At 39.6% G+C, this 15,383-nt stretch overlaps 1 protein-coding gene across 1 annotated transcript in view; it reads left to right on the forward strand.

Annotated features, from left to right (window-relative positions):
- The window catches only part of LOC104130462 (dynein heavy chain 5, axonemal-like), a 160,260-nt gene that overhangs the window by 124,788 nt on the left and 20,089 nt on the right, over nucleotides 1-15,383 (forward strand). The window contains exons 68-70 of the mRNA XM_035899011.1: nucleotides 3,306-3,427; nucleotides 4,651-4,998; nucleotides 9,447-9,635. Coding sequence (XP_035754904.1) covers nucleotides 3,306-3,427; nucleotides 4,651-4,998; nucleotides 9,447-9,635 — 659 coding nt within the window. The remainder of the gene's footprint in view (nucleotides 1-3,305; nucleotides 3,428-4,650; nucleotides 4,999-9,446; nucleotides 9,636-15,383) is intronic.

Genomic DNA, 15,383 nt, shown 5'->3' on the forward strand with positions numbered 1-15,383 from the left:
GGCTTATAGTCAACCTGGCATCTGCAATAACCCTGATTACCGGTAGATCTCAGCTAGCAGATTTCAGCTTGTACAAATGTGTGGGATTATTGCGCTGCAGGTGCAGAACTTTGCACTTCTCCATGCTGAACTTCATGCAGGTTTTATTGGTCAAGTATTCATCTCTCACTAGATCTCTCTGGACAGATGCTCTTGCATTTAGTATGTCAGCCACACTCTCTAATTCAGTATTGTCTGCAAATTTGTTGAAGCTGCCTTTTGTCTCCTTATCCAAGCCACTGATGAATATATTGAACAACATCTGTCCCTGGTGTACTTTGCTTTTTTTCTGGCTGCCATTATCTTAAGCCATTGATTACTTACTATTCTTTGAGCCAGGTAACCAACCTGCTAGCCTTCTACAATAAGGTGATTGGTTTAGTGGATGAGGGGAGAGTGTAGGGTGTTTGTTTATCTTCACTTGAAGAAGGCTTTAGACACAGGCCCTGGATACATCCTTATAGACATACTGATGAAGTAGATATTACAGAAGTGGACAGTGAGATGGCTTGGAAATTGTGTGCACTCCCATACTGAAAGGGTTGTGATCAGATGCACAAATCCAGCTGGAGAGCAGTCACCAGTGTCATACCCCAGGGGTCAATACTGGGGCCAACCGTGGTTAAAATTTTTACTAATGACCTGGATGATGGGACACCCTTTGCAAGTTTATAGTTGATACAAAGCAGGAAGAATGGGCTGATACTCCAGAAGGTCATGTTGGTTTTCAGTGGGAGTTTCACAGGCTGGAGAAGTGGTCTGACAGGAATCTGCTGAACTTCAATATAGGGAAATGCCAAGTACTCCCCCTGGGAGAAAGAACCTCATGCACCCATACGTACATGATGGGGCTGACCAGCTGTAAAGCAGCTTTGAAGAAAAGGACCTGGGGTTCCTGATGGAAATCAAGTGGACCATGAGCCAGCAATATGCCCTTGAAGCAAAGATGGCATGCAACACCCTCAACTGTACTAGGAAGATAATTTCCAGCAGGTTGAGGAAGGTGATTCTTCTCTGCTCAGCCATGGTGAGAGCATATTTGGAGTGGTGTGTCTAGGTCTGACCTCCCCAGTACAAGAAAGACATGGACAGAATGCGTCCCATGAGAGGACACAAAGATGCTGAAGGCAATGAAGAACATGACATATGAGGAGAGGCCAAGAGACCTATGATTCTTTAACCTTAAGGAGTGAAGGGGTATCTTATCAATGCATATAAATATGTGATGGGAGTGAGTAAAGAAAACGGCAAGACCTTTCTCAGTGGTGCCAAGTGACAGAAAGAGAGGTGATGGACACAGATGGAAATCCAAGAAATTCCACTTCAGCATCAGAAAAAACTTAACCCACTGTGAGAGTGATCAAATACTGGAATGGCTTGTTCAGTGAGTTTGTAGACTCCATCCTCAAAACCCAGATGGACAAGGTGCTGAGCAACCAACTCTAGCTGACCCTGCTTTTAGAAGTGATATTGCATAAGGTGACCTCCAGAGGTCCCTTCCAACCTCAACTACTTGGTGTTATTCTATATGGTATGAAAACATCCAGCTTTTCTAAGTAGTTTCTGACCTGTTGCTCTCCTGCTGTTGAATGTCTCTGTCTTACCCAAACTATGCTGCTATCTGCAGATGTCCTTTATATGTTTACAGAAGCAACTTACTACCCTGCCTTATACCTACTCATTATGTATGATGAGGGAAGGTTACTTTGTATTTTGGACTATGGCAGAAAGAAATCCTCAAACCTGACAGTTATTTTGTCTTTTAACTCCCTCATAGTTAACTGTGTAATGCATTAACTTGCCCTTCATTTATATATATATATATGTGTTGCCACTGATTTCAGTTAATGAAGTCAGTAGGAGCTGAGAATTTTTATCCAAGGTTGTATTTAATGCCTCAGTCATTTAAACTTCTTATTTCAGTATTCATCTTCCTTTGAGCATTAGTAAGATGTCTACAAAATGTCTGATCTTGTGAAAGACATCCTGTTTCAGTGTATATACTCCACTCCCAAGAGCAGTTAGTCAGTCTGCTGTTAAAAATTCCTTACTTCTTTCTCTTCTCCTCCTGCCTTTTTAATTCAGTGCTCAGCATCTTTTTATTGTACTGTGATCATTCAAACGACATCATTCAAATGATAACACCCTACAGCTTCAGGAGGCTATTTTGTAAGTCAGGTTATAGCAAATTTACAGCTTGCATTTAGTAATAGAAATATGCCCGGTGTAACAATTTAAGTCAGGATGAAATATAAACAGTTCTAGTTTTCTGATACTGTCCTGCCCACATTGGTAGCACGATGTGATAAGGGATGTTTGTTTGACTACTTTGTCTGGATTTTGGCACTCTCTTATGATACCCTTATAATATTTTGAAAAGCTATTTGTTTGAATATTGTTCTACAGGATCCTTGTGAAGTAAGAAAGAAACAAAAGGGCTTTTATTGTGTCACAGGAAGTATGATGACTTAGACAATCTATTCACTGCATTCAAAATCCATCTTTTTAGACTTGTGTTAAGCTGATTAGGTGGAAGATATCATCAGAGGGACTTGGTGTGAGTAACTCATGCTCAGTGTTGCCTGCCAAAGGCAGAGGATGCTTCAGTAGTGCTGCCTGAAAGCATCTGGGAGTAGTAGGGCTTACATATTCCATGGAAGCTGAGATTGTATCGGTATCACCTGCCTAAAGCTGTTGCTGGGATAAGAAATGTCAGTGCTCAAATGAACGTTCCCAAGTATTAGTATTTCCGCTATGAATTAGGTTCTCGTCTCATCGGCTTGGTGCCTGTATGCCAGTTTGAGAAGCTGCCTACAGAATTTACAGATTGTTATTGGAGTGAAATCTAAAAATTGTCTTTGGTAGAACTAAGATCTATTTTTGTATGTGAATATCAAAACACAAACTCTTGGATATTCTATGTTATCTTTCATATGACGTTGGGTGTCTTTTTGATTGTGATGTAGTTGCTGAGTAGTTATGTTTGTATTTCAGTTGTTATTGGTAACTTTTAGAATATGATTACTTAATTGTAATTCCTTCCGGACTCCTGAACTTAATTTGGTGTGTCATCTACCTAAAACAAAATGTAACTGAAGTTTGCCTACTATGACCAGCCGAACAGATAATTGATTCAAAGAGATTATTTGAAGCTATAAATAAGATGATATTGTAAATTGGAATAGAGAATTCTGCTTAATGGAAGTTGGACTTACAGGTTCCGTACTTTTTTTTTCACATATTACATTTTTATACTTATTTTCTAGGTGTGAAAGCTGGCCTAAAACGAACATACTCAGCTGTTACTCAGGATCACCTAGAAGTGAGCAACATGCCACAGTGGAAACCATTGCTGTATGCTGTAGCATTTCTTCACACAGCTGTTCAGGTTTAAAAACACATTTCTTTTCTTCTGTCATAAAGCCATGTTTCATTTATTAATTCACCATGTTACTAAATGAAAACCATGTTTAAATGGAAATCCCATGTTGGTAAATTAATACAAATAAAATAATAAAGAAAATAACACCATTCTATTAGTGCAATTGCCTTAGAACTTAGAACTCTGCTCATGTTGATCTTGTACCTCTAACAGGAATGGTACTTCAGAGGAAAAAGGGACAGTCAACCGATGATCAATTAGTGCACTCTTCTGTTAAATTCTTTGGGCATGGCTGTGTGATCTGTCTTTCAGCTAACTGGTTTTTTACTAATATTTTAAATCATAAAAGCACATTAAAGAAATTTACAGCTTAGGTTGGAAGACCATAGTCTTACAACTGCTGCTTTCACAATGAGAAGGGCTAAGAGGGTGAATATAAATCCTTCCTGCACTGAAACCTGGAGGAGGAAATGAAAGTGGAAGATGATTTTGGGTCTTGCCTTTCAGGAGTTCCATTAAAGAAAGTGCTTTATAGATTAACCACAACTTTTCATCATTATACTGATAGATTTTGCAGTATCCTTAGTTTATATTTGGTGCCTAGTTAATTTAACTCTGTGACATCCGTGCACAATACATTGTGGTCCAGTGGAAGCCTGTGGTATGCTTGTCTTTGGCCCATCACTTCTTTCTTGGTGGAAGTTAAGAATGTTTAAATACCAGATATTGCCCTAACAACTACATGCTGCCAGCTGTTTCTGTAAATGATTCAGTAAGAAGTAGCTTTTGCTACTTGCATCTGCACCATACAGAGTCATCAGTGGTGTGAATATACCTAGTCCATAGGAGGACCACAGACAATGATCATTGACATCCTTTCCTAAAAGATCAGCTTCATTTTTGAAATTCAAAAACTATAGTTCTAAACTCACAGATTTGATGCACTTAAAAAAGAGGATTTTTAGTTTGTGAAAATTTTAATATTCCCATTCTTTGTTTGTATCTCTACTGATGATGACAAATGAAGAGATATTTAACTACTAGATAATTAATCAAGCATTTGGCCTTGTGTGTGTTAAGAGAAGAATAATTTTTTTTAAAGTTGGTGAAATACAGCCCCAGCTGGACTACTGCATTCTTAGCATAGTTCATGTATTCTTCTGCACTTAATGTTTTCTTCACAATTCCTATCAATCAGCCTTTTACCTTTAACTCTATCTATTTTACAGGAAAGACGAAAGTTTGGTCCATTGGGCTGGAATATTCCTTATGAATTTAATCAGGCAGACTTTGCAGCCAGTGTGCAATTTGTTCAGAATCATTTGGATGATATGGACATTAAACATGGAGTGAACTGGAGCTGTGTTCGCTATATGCTTGGAGAAGTACAGTACGGTGGCCGTGTAACTGATGACCTTGACAAAGCACTGCTGAATACATATGCAAGAGTGTGGTTTGGAGAGCATATGTTTAGTGAAAAATTTTGTTTCTACAAGGATTATGTTATTCCAAAAGGGAAAACAGTTGAAGACTATCTCCAGTACATAGAGCAATTGCCAGTGATTGATACACCTGAGGTAAAATATTTCAATATATTAAAGGGAGTTTTTGTCAGATAAATAATTTAATCAGGTATATTTTCCAGAGCCATGAATGTATAGGTCAAGATTAGCAGGCAGACCATTATAGTGAGTATCTAGTGTAGGTCTGCTGACCAGAAAGAGGTAGATGAGGCCTTCTTCAACCAGTTGGAAGAAGTCTCATGTTCACAGGCCCTGGTCCTCATGGAGGACTTTAACGACCCTAATTATCTGCTGGAAGAATGATACAGCAGGGTTCAAGCAGTCTAGGCGATTTCTTGAGTGCATTAATGACAATTTCCTGGCACAGGTAACTGAGAAGCCAACAAAGAAAGGCACTTGGCTGGACCTAATATTATGAGCAAGGCAGAACTGGTCAGGGATGTGAAATCCAGAGGCAGCCTTGACTGCAGTGACCAGCAGTGGAGTTCAGGATCCTAAGAGGAGGGAGTAGGGCAAAAAGCAGGACCACAGCCCTGGATTTCAGGAAAGCAGACTTCAACCTCCTCAGAAGTTTCTTTCAGGCTTGAAAGAATCCTATAGGATATGGCCCTGGTGATAAAGGGGTCCAGGAGAACTGGTTTATATTCAGGGATCACCTCCTCCAAGCTCAAGAAAGATTCATCCTAACAAGTAGGGAATCAAAGGCAGCAGGAGGCCTGAATGGATGAACAAAAAGCTCCTAACTAAATTCAGATATAAAAAGGAAGTGTGCAAGAGGTGGCAGCAGTGGCAGGTGACCCAGCAAGAGCACAGAGCTACTGTCCAGTCTTCTGGATGATGGGGCACAGTGCACCTTCAATGAGTTCACAAGAGGTACAAAACTGGAAGGAGTGGCTGATAGACCAGATGGTTGTGCTGCTATCCAGAGAGATCCAGACAGGCTGGAGAACTGGGAAGAGGGGAATCTCATGAAGTTTGACGAGGAGAAATGCAAATTCCTGCATTGGTTGTCCTGGTGGACAACTAGCTGGCCATGAACCAGCAATGCACCCTCACGGCAAAGAGGACAACAGTATCCTAGGCTGCATTAGGAACAGGGATGTGATCCTTCCTCTCTACTGAGCACTGGTGGGACTATATATGAAGTACTGTGTCCAGTTCTGGGCTCCCCAGTAGAAGAAAGGTATGGACTTACTGGAGTGAGTCCAGAGCAGGGCCATGAAGATGATTAAGGGACTGGAGCACCTGTCAGAGTGGGACTGTAGCCTGGAGAAGAGGAAGCTTAGGCGGGATGTTATCAAAATACCTGTTGGGAAGTTGTAAATTTGGAGCCAAAGTCTGACAAGAAAACATTTTTTTTACAGTGAAGGTGATCAAGGACTGGAAGAGGTTGCTCAGAGAGGTTATGGAGTCTCGATCTTTGTAGATATTAAAATCCCAACTGGACACTGTGCTGGGCAGCCTGCTCTAGCTGACCCTGCTTGAGCAGGTGGTTTGGATTAGGTGACCCTCAGAGGTCCTTTCCAAACTAAACTATTTTGTGATTTTGCAATTCTGTATGGGATTGAACAGACATGCGAACTGAGAAATAATGAAAATAAAAAAGCCCTATGGTCTCATTTTGCAAGTTATAACTGGGAGATTATTTCATTTTGACAACAGGAATCTGGATGTTGCTGTGAATTGATGGGGTAGGGTGCAGGGCAGCTCCTCATTGCAACCACTTTTACATGACCGAGTGTGTGTATTCTGCAGTGGTCACATTAATTGGAGGACTGCAAGTTTCTACTCCCTCTAGTACAGGCACACATGATGAAGTTAGTTAAAATTGAAATAGAAGTGAATGCTCTGGATTTCTGTCTCATTGCTATTAAGTTGATAAATGCCTTTGGAAGTAAGTTCTATTAAAATTAAATAGGACTGAACAGAAAAAACAGGTTTTCTGTTACTGATAATGTGCTGTCTGGGAGGGTGAGAAGATTCCAAGGTCATAAAAACTTGAAAAGTTTTGAATCTCTGAAAGCAGTGAAAGCAGAATGCAAGGGTATTCATGCTGGCAATGATGCACCTTTTCCAAATGAGGGTAAAAGCAGCCATGATAACGCACCAGTGGGATCCATCTGAGCCCAGCTCATGAAGTGTTTCCTATCAGTGCAGGAATCTTGACTCTATCAGATTTCAGGTGCTACTTTCATGGCTCTGCTTTTCTAAGCACTTGGGAACCTATCTCACAATGCTGAAATGTATTTTTAAAGTATTTTGATGCCTGTAAAAAATCTGTATGTATGGTTTGACGTAGGGGAATTTTACTTTTGACTTTTATGTAAATAGGATCAAGTCAAGGAATGCAAACATCTTTTTCTCCTTCACATTTTCACCGGTTAGGAAGAAAGCTACGACTTTCTTCTGTTGTTCCAAAATCTGTCAAAATTGCTCATGGAAACCTTTAACCTTTTAGTCTTCCAAGTGTTCTTTGTTCCACAAAGGATATTGTGCTAGTCAAAACAATGTATCTTTGTTTCCTCCCCTTTCCATTTTTGGTTAAGAAAGAAAGACTGAATAAGTCTGATTGCTGTATCCTTGCTCTTTTGATGAAATTTCAACCTCTGATCAGAATAAACAGTGACTTCTGAAGAGGGCTATTGAACTCAGCAATCCTTTTGAAAATGACTTTGATTTCAGAGGGGTATAGAGCTTTAGCAATTGGTTTTGAGGATTTATCAGGCTAAAAAAAACCCCTGAAAGACAGAATCCAACATCCTCTTTTAAATCAAAATTCCCAGAGATTTGGATCAAAAAGAATGAGAGATTGGTCTCCTTGATTAATATACAGTTAATCTAGGACACTGGTCCACCCACTGCTTTACTACTCTGGTTTCTTTGTTCTTATTCCTTCATATATCACTTGCATAAAAAACATAGAACCAGAGCTGTCTCTCATGTAACACCCCTGTCTTTGGCAATATTACAGCAGTTTTGAAGTTAGCCCTTGGACTAGCACTACAATTTGCATTAACAATAGCCAATGTTTTTCATATTTCTAACTTGGGCATTGCCACAAAATCTGATAGAGCAAAACCAACAAACCAAACCCTTATTGTGCAAGAGCAAAAGCAGAAAAGAGTGTATCTTCAAATGTGTGCTTCATTCCATATAGAATATGAGTGTAATAAAGTGCATTGATATTTTCACTTTTTACAGCTCTAAATATGCAGGTTGAATAAACCACTATGCGCAAAACACGTTAAATCCTACTTGGAACCTAATCCGTGTATGACTACATAGTCACATCTTCTCTCACATGCAGTGTTAGGTCTGTACCGTGTTCTTTGAGCTGTTGTAAGGATCAGATCCACAACTGGTGTTAAGTCAGTGCAGCTTTGCTGGCTTTGACACAGATGCAGCCACTTACATCCTTTGTCTCTGAGTTTCTGGATTTGCAAGCATAACAAAATTACATATGCCCCTTTTTATTTTGTCCTCAGAGTATGTCAATATTGGTTGCTAGAAGTGTCTTCTTGTAATATAACAATTCTAATGTAAAATATAAAAACATGAAAAATGAGAAACGGAAGAGTGCTTGGCTTTGGTGCTCAGTTTCAGGGCAAGCCTTCCTCATTGTTGGATCAGTGGTTCAAAGTTTGTAAGAGATAGTTAATAGCTGTAATTAAATGAGGGCTTGTGAAATAAGTCCCAGTACAATTTGTCCTGGAGAAGAGTTGCAATTGCCAACCTGACAATTATAGGCTCACTGATATTTCACTGCAAGTTTCTGAGAAAGCTATTATCATGCAGACAAAGGGCAGCTTTGCAGTAATTCTGTGCTAGCTGTATATTAAATAAAATAATTCAATTTCAGAAGAAGGGGAAGTAAGGAGTGGGAGCCTTAAACCAAAAATAGCTAAACCGTAAAATATCCTAAATATATCACCACTCATAAAATCTTTAAGTACTTTGAATATGGGCAGTGTTTTATTCACTGTGCTGCATGCCTTATAAGCCTAAGTGACTGAGTAAAACAAAATGTGTTAGAAATGGTAACTGGTCTGATTATTAGGGACATCTACTTGAGCTGGTACAACCAGCAGTAGATCTGTAGAGACAAAGAGCTAGTGGTGAGGGGTCGGTGTCCACATATGACATGTTTCCAACAAGCTCTAGTCTGAACTGGTTGAAAGGAACCAGTTTATACCCCCTGAGAACACGCCACAGCATGATCCAAAGCCTGCTATGTGAAGATAATCAGAAGATCAGTTAGAAAAACGCACTCATGTGAATGAAAACGCTATTGTATATGCAGCCTATGTTCATGTTTTTTGTGTAATTTGGGTTTGGTCCTTGGCCAGTTAAATGGATGTACTTCCACTGACCTATTATATCTGTTGTTTTATAGAGCTGAGGATTTTCTTCCTTGTTTATCCATTTTCATACATTTTTTCATTGATATACTTTTAGAAGGAAAATCACATTTTTTTTTCTATTTTTTTCCCTTTTACTTTAAGGTATTTGGACTTCACCCTAATGCAGATATAACTTACCAGACTAACCTGGCTAATGAGACATTAAGTACAATAGTGAGCATCCAGCCCAAAGACAGCAGCACTGGAGGAGGGGAAACCCGAGAAGCAGTGGTGCAGCGTCTTGCTGATGAGATGCTAGAGAAGTTACCTCCAGATTATAACCCTCATGAGGTATATGCTGCTTTACAGATACAGGTGTTTTATGTATGTATGTATATGTTTTATGAGTTTTATTGTGCTTCTTGAATTTACCTGGCACGTGTTTTAAAAAGCCTTTAAAATTATGCAGTGTTTTATAAGTCTGTTTTAGTTTATTATCTGAAATGTTCCTACCTCAGAAACATATACTCCCAATGCCATAGTCCTCTTAATCAGTCACCTTAACTCAGAAGAGCCATTAGAAATTTCAGAAAGTTCTTGCCCTCCTTAGAAGCTTAGAGAAGGATAACCAGTGCCTCTTTCTGAAGGATCAGTGATCTTATAGCAGTTACAGCTTTCAATTTACCTACTCTTACTGCGATACCACCATTATGAATAATGGATTTTATCACATTTATCACAATAATGGATTTTCATGCCTCAGATTTTTTGGAGTTTGAGCAATAACAGATGTATTTGTCAATCTTTTCTTGCATTGTTGATTAACAGTGTCATTAAATCGAAAAATCCCGCATAAAGCACTCTTGCGTCAGTTTGTAAGTAGGATCTGGTATCCTGCCATGTGTTTAATGAATGGTAAGTGTTGAAAATTTCTCATTTCCAAGATTTTGTTATTTACAATTCTGTTTTCCACTGACAATGCTTTTTTTCTATGGTTGCAGTCCACACTTGTAGAGTGCCCAGCATGCAGTATTGCAACTTGTTATGTTATTCTTTATTTTCTTCTCTTGGCCAACCCAATGTTGGGTTGATGGTTGGACTTGATGATCTTGGAGGTCTTTTCCAGCTCTAATGATTCTATGATTCTAGAACTTACAAAGTCCACTTCGGTTACAACCAATAGTCTCGGGATCCTGGCAATATTTCCTGTCTTCTGTTCTACTATTCATCTCAGATTTAATATGTCTTGTATAAATAGCCTCTTCTGTAGTGTCATAATTCAACTCAGAACATCTTTCATTCCCCTCTTGGCAAGCTACTTACAATCTGCAACTTTCTTTGCTGAGGTTTCCTAAGAGCTTTCTCCATATAGTTATTTTTCCATCCATCCCTGCTCATGCCTCTCTTTTTTTGTCACTTGCTTATTGACTGATTCCCAGTAATAGTATATAAATAATTTATTTGTAGAATTTGATTTGAAATGGAGTCAGTTTTCTAGTTTTCACATTATTATTTAATAGTAAATAAATTGAGAAATATAAAATCAAATTAAATATAGTATATATAATAATTAACAACACTTAATTACTAATTTAATAAATGTAATAATTTACACCTTGGATCTACACCTATAATCTACACATTGGATTGTTCTCAGTCCTTTTCCCTTATCCTTTCTATCAGAGTAAAGCTTTTTCATGGGACTAGTTTTTTCTAGTTTTATTCAGCTCCTTAAATTTTTTTTTTTTCAATTTGCAATAGCAATAGAATACTGAATACCCAGGTAGCATATATGGTTTTGCCATATTTCTAATATGTGTATTGGACTAAATTTTTTCAATATATCTGCTAAATTGTCTAAAGGAGTATTTCTTCATTCCCTTGTTAAACTGCCAACAAGAGTAGGCCATCCCCATGTACTGGAAGATGAGCGGGTGGGGAAGAAAACCGGACTGGCTGAGCTGAGAGCTGGAAGCTTTGGCTGGATCTCAGAAAAAAGAGGAAGGTCTATGACCTTTGGAAGAAGGGGCAGGCATCTCAGGAGGACTACAAGGTTGTTGTGAGGTCATGCAGAGAGAAAATTAGAAGGTCTAAAGCCCAACTAAAACTTAAATTGGCAAATTCTGTGAAAGATAATAAAAAATGTTTCTATAAATATATTAACAACAAAAGGAGAGCCAAAGAGAATCTCCATCCTTTAGTGGATGCAGGGGAAACTATAGTGACAAAGGATGAGGAACTTAAAGCCTTCTTTGCCTCAGTCTTTAATAGTAAGGTCAGCTGTTCTCTGGGTACCCAGCCCCCTGAGCCAGAAGACAGGGAGCAAAACAAAGCTCCAATGATCCGAGAAGAAATGGTTAGTGACCTACTCAGCCAATTAGACATACACATGTCCATGGGGCCAGACAGCGTCCGCCCAAGGGTGCTGAGGGAGCTGACAGAGGTGCTCACCAAGCACCATTCCATCCTCTGTCAGCAGTCCTGGATGACTGGGGAAGTTCCACTTGACTGGAGGCTGGCAAATGTGACGCCCATTTACAAGAAAGGCCAGAGGGAGGATCCATGGAACTACAGGCCTGTCAGTCTGACCTTGGTTCCAGGGAAGGTCATGGAGCAGATCATCTTGAGTGCCATCACACAGCACGTCCAGGACAATCAGAAGATCAGGCCCAGTCAACATGGGTTTATGAAAGACAGATCCTGCTTGACTAAGCTGATCTCATTCTATGACAAGGTGACACACCTTGGCTGGAAAGCTGCTTGGCAGAGAGGGATCTGGGGGTACTGGCAGACAGCTGGCTGAATATGAGCCAGCAGTGTGCCCAGGTGGCCAAGAGGGCCAATGGCATCCTGGCTTGTATCAGAAATAGTGTGATCAGCAGGACCAGGGCAGTCATCCTTCCCCTGTACTTGGCATTGGTGAGGCTGCACCTCGAATACTGTGTTCAGTTTTGGGCCCCTCACTACAAGAAAGACATTGAGGTGCTGGAGTGTGTCCAGAGAAGGGCAATGAAGCTGGTGAGGGGTCTGGAGCACAAGTCTTATGAGGAGGGGCTGCAGGAACTGGGGTTGTTTAGCCTGGAGAAGAGGTTGCTGAAGGGAGACCTTATCACCCTCTACCACTACCTGAAAGGAGGCTGTAGTGAGGTGGGTGTTGGTCTCTTCTCCCAAGTAACAAGTGATAGGACAAGAGGCGATGGCCTCAAGTTGCACCAGGGGAGGTTTAGATTGGACATTAGGAAAAATTTCTTCACCGGAAGGGTTATCAGGCACTGGAATGGGCTACCCAGGGAAGCAGTTTAGTCCCCATCCCTGGAGGTATTTAAAAGACAGGTAGAGAAGGTACTTAGAGACATGGTTTAGTAGTGGGCAGGTACGGTTGGACTCAATGCTCTTAAGGGTCTTTTCCAACCAAATGATTCTATAATTCTGTGATTATTGGTAATAATGCGTTCCTTTGTACATCTCTTCGACTGTGTCAGCCGCACTACAACTTCAGATTTTAATTCTGCAGTGTTATGAGATTTGGCATTATTTCTTGAAGTCCCTGATTCTTCAATATTTCCCTCTTCATTTTGCCTAATGGATTTACCCTTTCTTTCATTCTCTAGATCTTAGAACTCACTTGGGTCTTTACCAATGCTTTCTTTGCTGGAGGGGAATTCTCCTTTTCTGCCATTAGTGCCCAGTTCCACCTCTTTGCTGCAGTTGTTTATGTGCCAGGAGTGTAGCCACCTTTATACAATCAGCAAAAAATCTGTATCAAATGTGTTTCTCATCTGAACTGAAGCTCTGTTATTCTGGAACCTCTTAGAAAAGGCAGAGATGGCAGGAGTAAGCTGTAAAGAAAGCTACATTTTTAAATGAAGTTTTGCATAAACTGACAAAAAAAAGAATATCTAAAATACCAAAAGAAAAAAAAATACTATGTTCACTGACATATAACCAAGAATTTCATTAGTCAGAGCAGAAAAGAAGGAAGAGTTTAGATGTTCTCTGAGGGAAGAAGCAACAGAATTTAGCAGAAGCTTCAATATAATAACCAAGTTAAATTAAGCTTGCAAGTATAAGGAGTGAAATGGATTATGTAATTACTTCCTGTGATGTCAGAAAAAAAAGGAATGAGATGAGTTTTGTTGTTTGTCAATTTAAGTCAACATTTGGTCATTCAGGACATGATTACCTATATTCAGGACGTTATTACCTACCAGATCAGTTTAACAATCCTGAAACAAATAAAACTAATGTACTAAAATGTAAGAGACTGAGGGAATATGTCAAAAAGAGTTCCTATGCATGCCTCATTGGATAAGAGCAGTAAAAAGAAAAACATTCATTAGTCCTAGTACTGCAGCTTGGGTTTGCTGTTAGAAGAGTATTGTGCTCCATTAAGGCCACGACGTGGTAGTCTTTGGAAATCCAGTTATAGAGATGCTATCAGTGGAGAAGAGGAACAAAAATTTTAGGAAACAAATGAAGGTATTAAAAGCAAATACTCTTCAGTCAAAGCGGCAGGTGCCTTTGCTATCTTTGATCAGTTCTTGTGGCTCCCTTTAGAAAGTGTGGAGTGAATTTGCTCAGAGTTAAAACCTCAACAGACTAGGTTAGGGACAGATGGTGCTGAAACCAATTATTTGCTGACATTCGGAGCTCTGGGTTGTACTTTCTCTTGATACATTGTGAATCCAGAGAAAATTTAGGCTGTCATACAGAGGCCTTCATTTCTGTTATTACCCTTTGGCAATGACTTCAGAACCAACAACTTTCAAAACAGGGCAACCATTTTACCCCATGGTATATGCTGCTTCTTTTGTAGTTGTGTTCTGGTAATGCTTCATCTCACCAGTCAAACAACTGACTCAGTGTCCACCCAAAAGATTATAAACAAAACAAGTCACCTTTGCATGCTTTATCTAACTGCAGTTTGATACAGGTAATGGAAAAGCAAAATAAACCTTCCTCCTGACCTAAAACTGTCTTCATTTTTCTCACTCCAAAGGCAGAGGCAGAGTAAGATTTCTGTTTTCATGACCCCTTTTGCTTCTGGGTCTTGCCTCACAGGTAAGAGAGAGATTAGTGGTAAAATGATTAGGTCCAGTCAGTCCATGTGAGTGAAGATATGTGCAAGAATAAACGTCAGCCTGTCACACACAGAGGTTTATAATGAAAATGATCCTTGCAGCCTGAAAAACAGCTTGCTAGGGAATAGACATAGAGACATTCCAAAGATACTGCACTTTATTGGAGGTTGGTTTTTAACCCAAGTAGCAATGTTTTTTTCCCTTAAATATTTTTTGTAATATTGATTTTGCCTTATCCTCTGCTAAGGCTATGACTATATTAGCAAGTATTGTGTGGAATAGGAGTTCATCTGAGGACCCCAGGCCTGCATTAAATGTTTTATTGGGGAATTTACTTTTGTCTAACTTCAGTCTGGGCCTGCAGGCTGAATATCCATTAGTGGCTAGAGTATATCAGGCTCCCAGAGGCGTACCTTTTGGGTTGGTTTAGTTTGAAGCTAAGCCAATTTATGTGCCTGGAGTCTACTTTTCAGTGCAAGTTTTTTTGCTACAAAAAAATTTTGGGGTCTGAACTGAAACACTAACATAGATGCTTTTGTAAGGTGTCTCTGGTTTACTTACCAACCCTATGAGATATGGTGGTCACCCAGCTCTAGATCTTCAACTATTTTCTACGTATTTCACTGCCTGCTTCCTTGTACGCAACAAGGACCTGGTCCTTGACATAACTTGAAAAGAGCTTTGGCTTGGACACTCCTTGAGCTTGTCTTCCTTATTCAGGCCTCTTATTTAGACCATCTCATAGAATGATGGACTTCCCATTTCTGCTAACAAAGAGTATACCAAGTACCCAAGCCTAATTGAAAATAATAGCATTTACTGAAAATGATAGGCAGTTACTACTATAGTAACTTGATCACTGATCATTAAATGGCAGCAACTGCTTTTCTGCTGAATAGCCTATAAAGTATGCGGTGCCAAAGGAGTTGGTGACCTGAGGATAGCTAAGAAATATGCATAGAGGAATCTGACACAGTAGAGATATGCATTGCAAAAGTATGTAGGCAAAGCTATTAAG

Source organism: Egretta garzetta, unplaced genomic scaffold (assembly GCF_000687185.1).
Source record: "Egretta garzetta isolate BGI_Z169 unplaced genomic scaffold, ASM68718v1 scaffold88, whole genome shotgun sequence".
Lineage (NCBI taxonomy): Eukaryota > Metazoa > Chordata > Aves > Pelecaniformes > Ardeidae > Egretta > Egretta garzetta.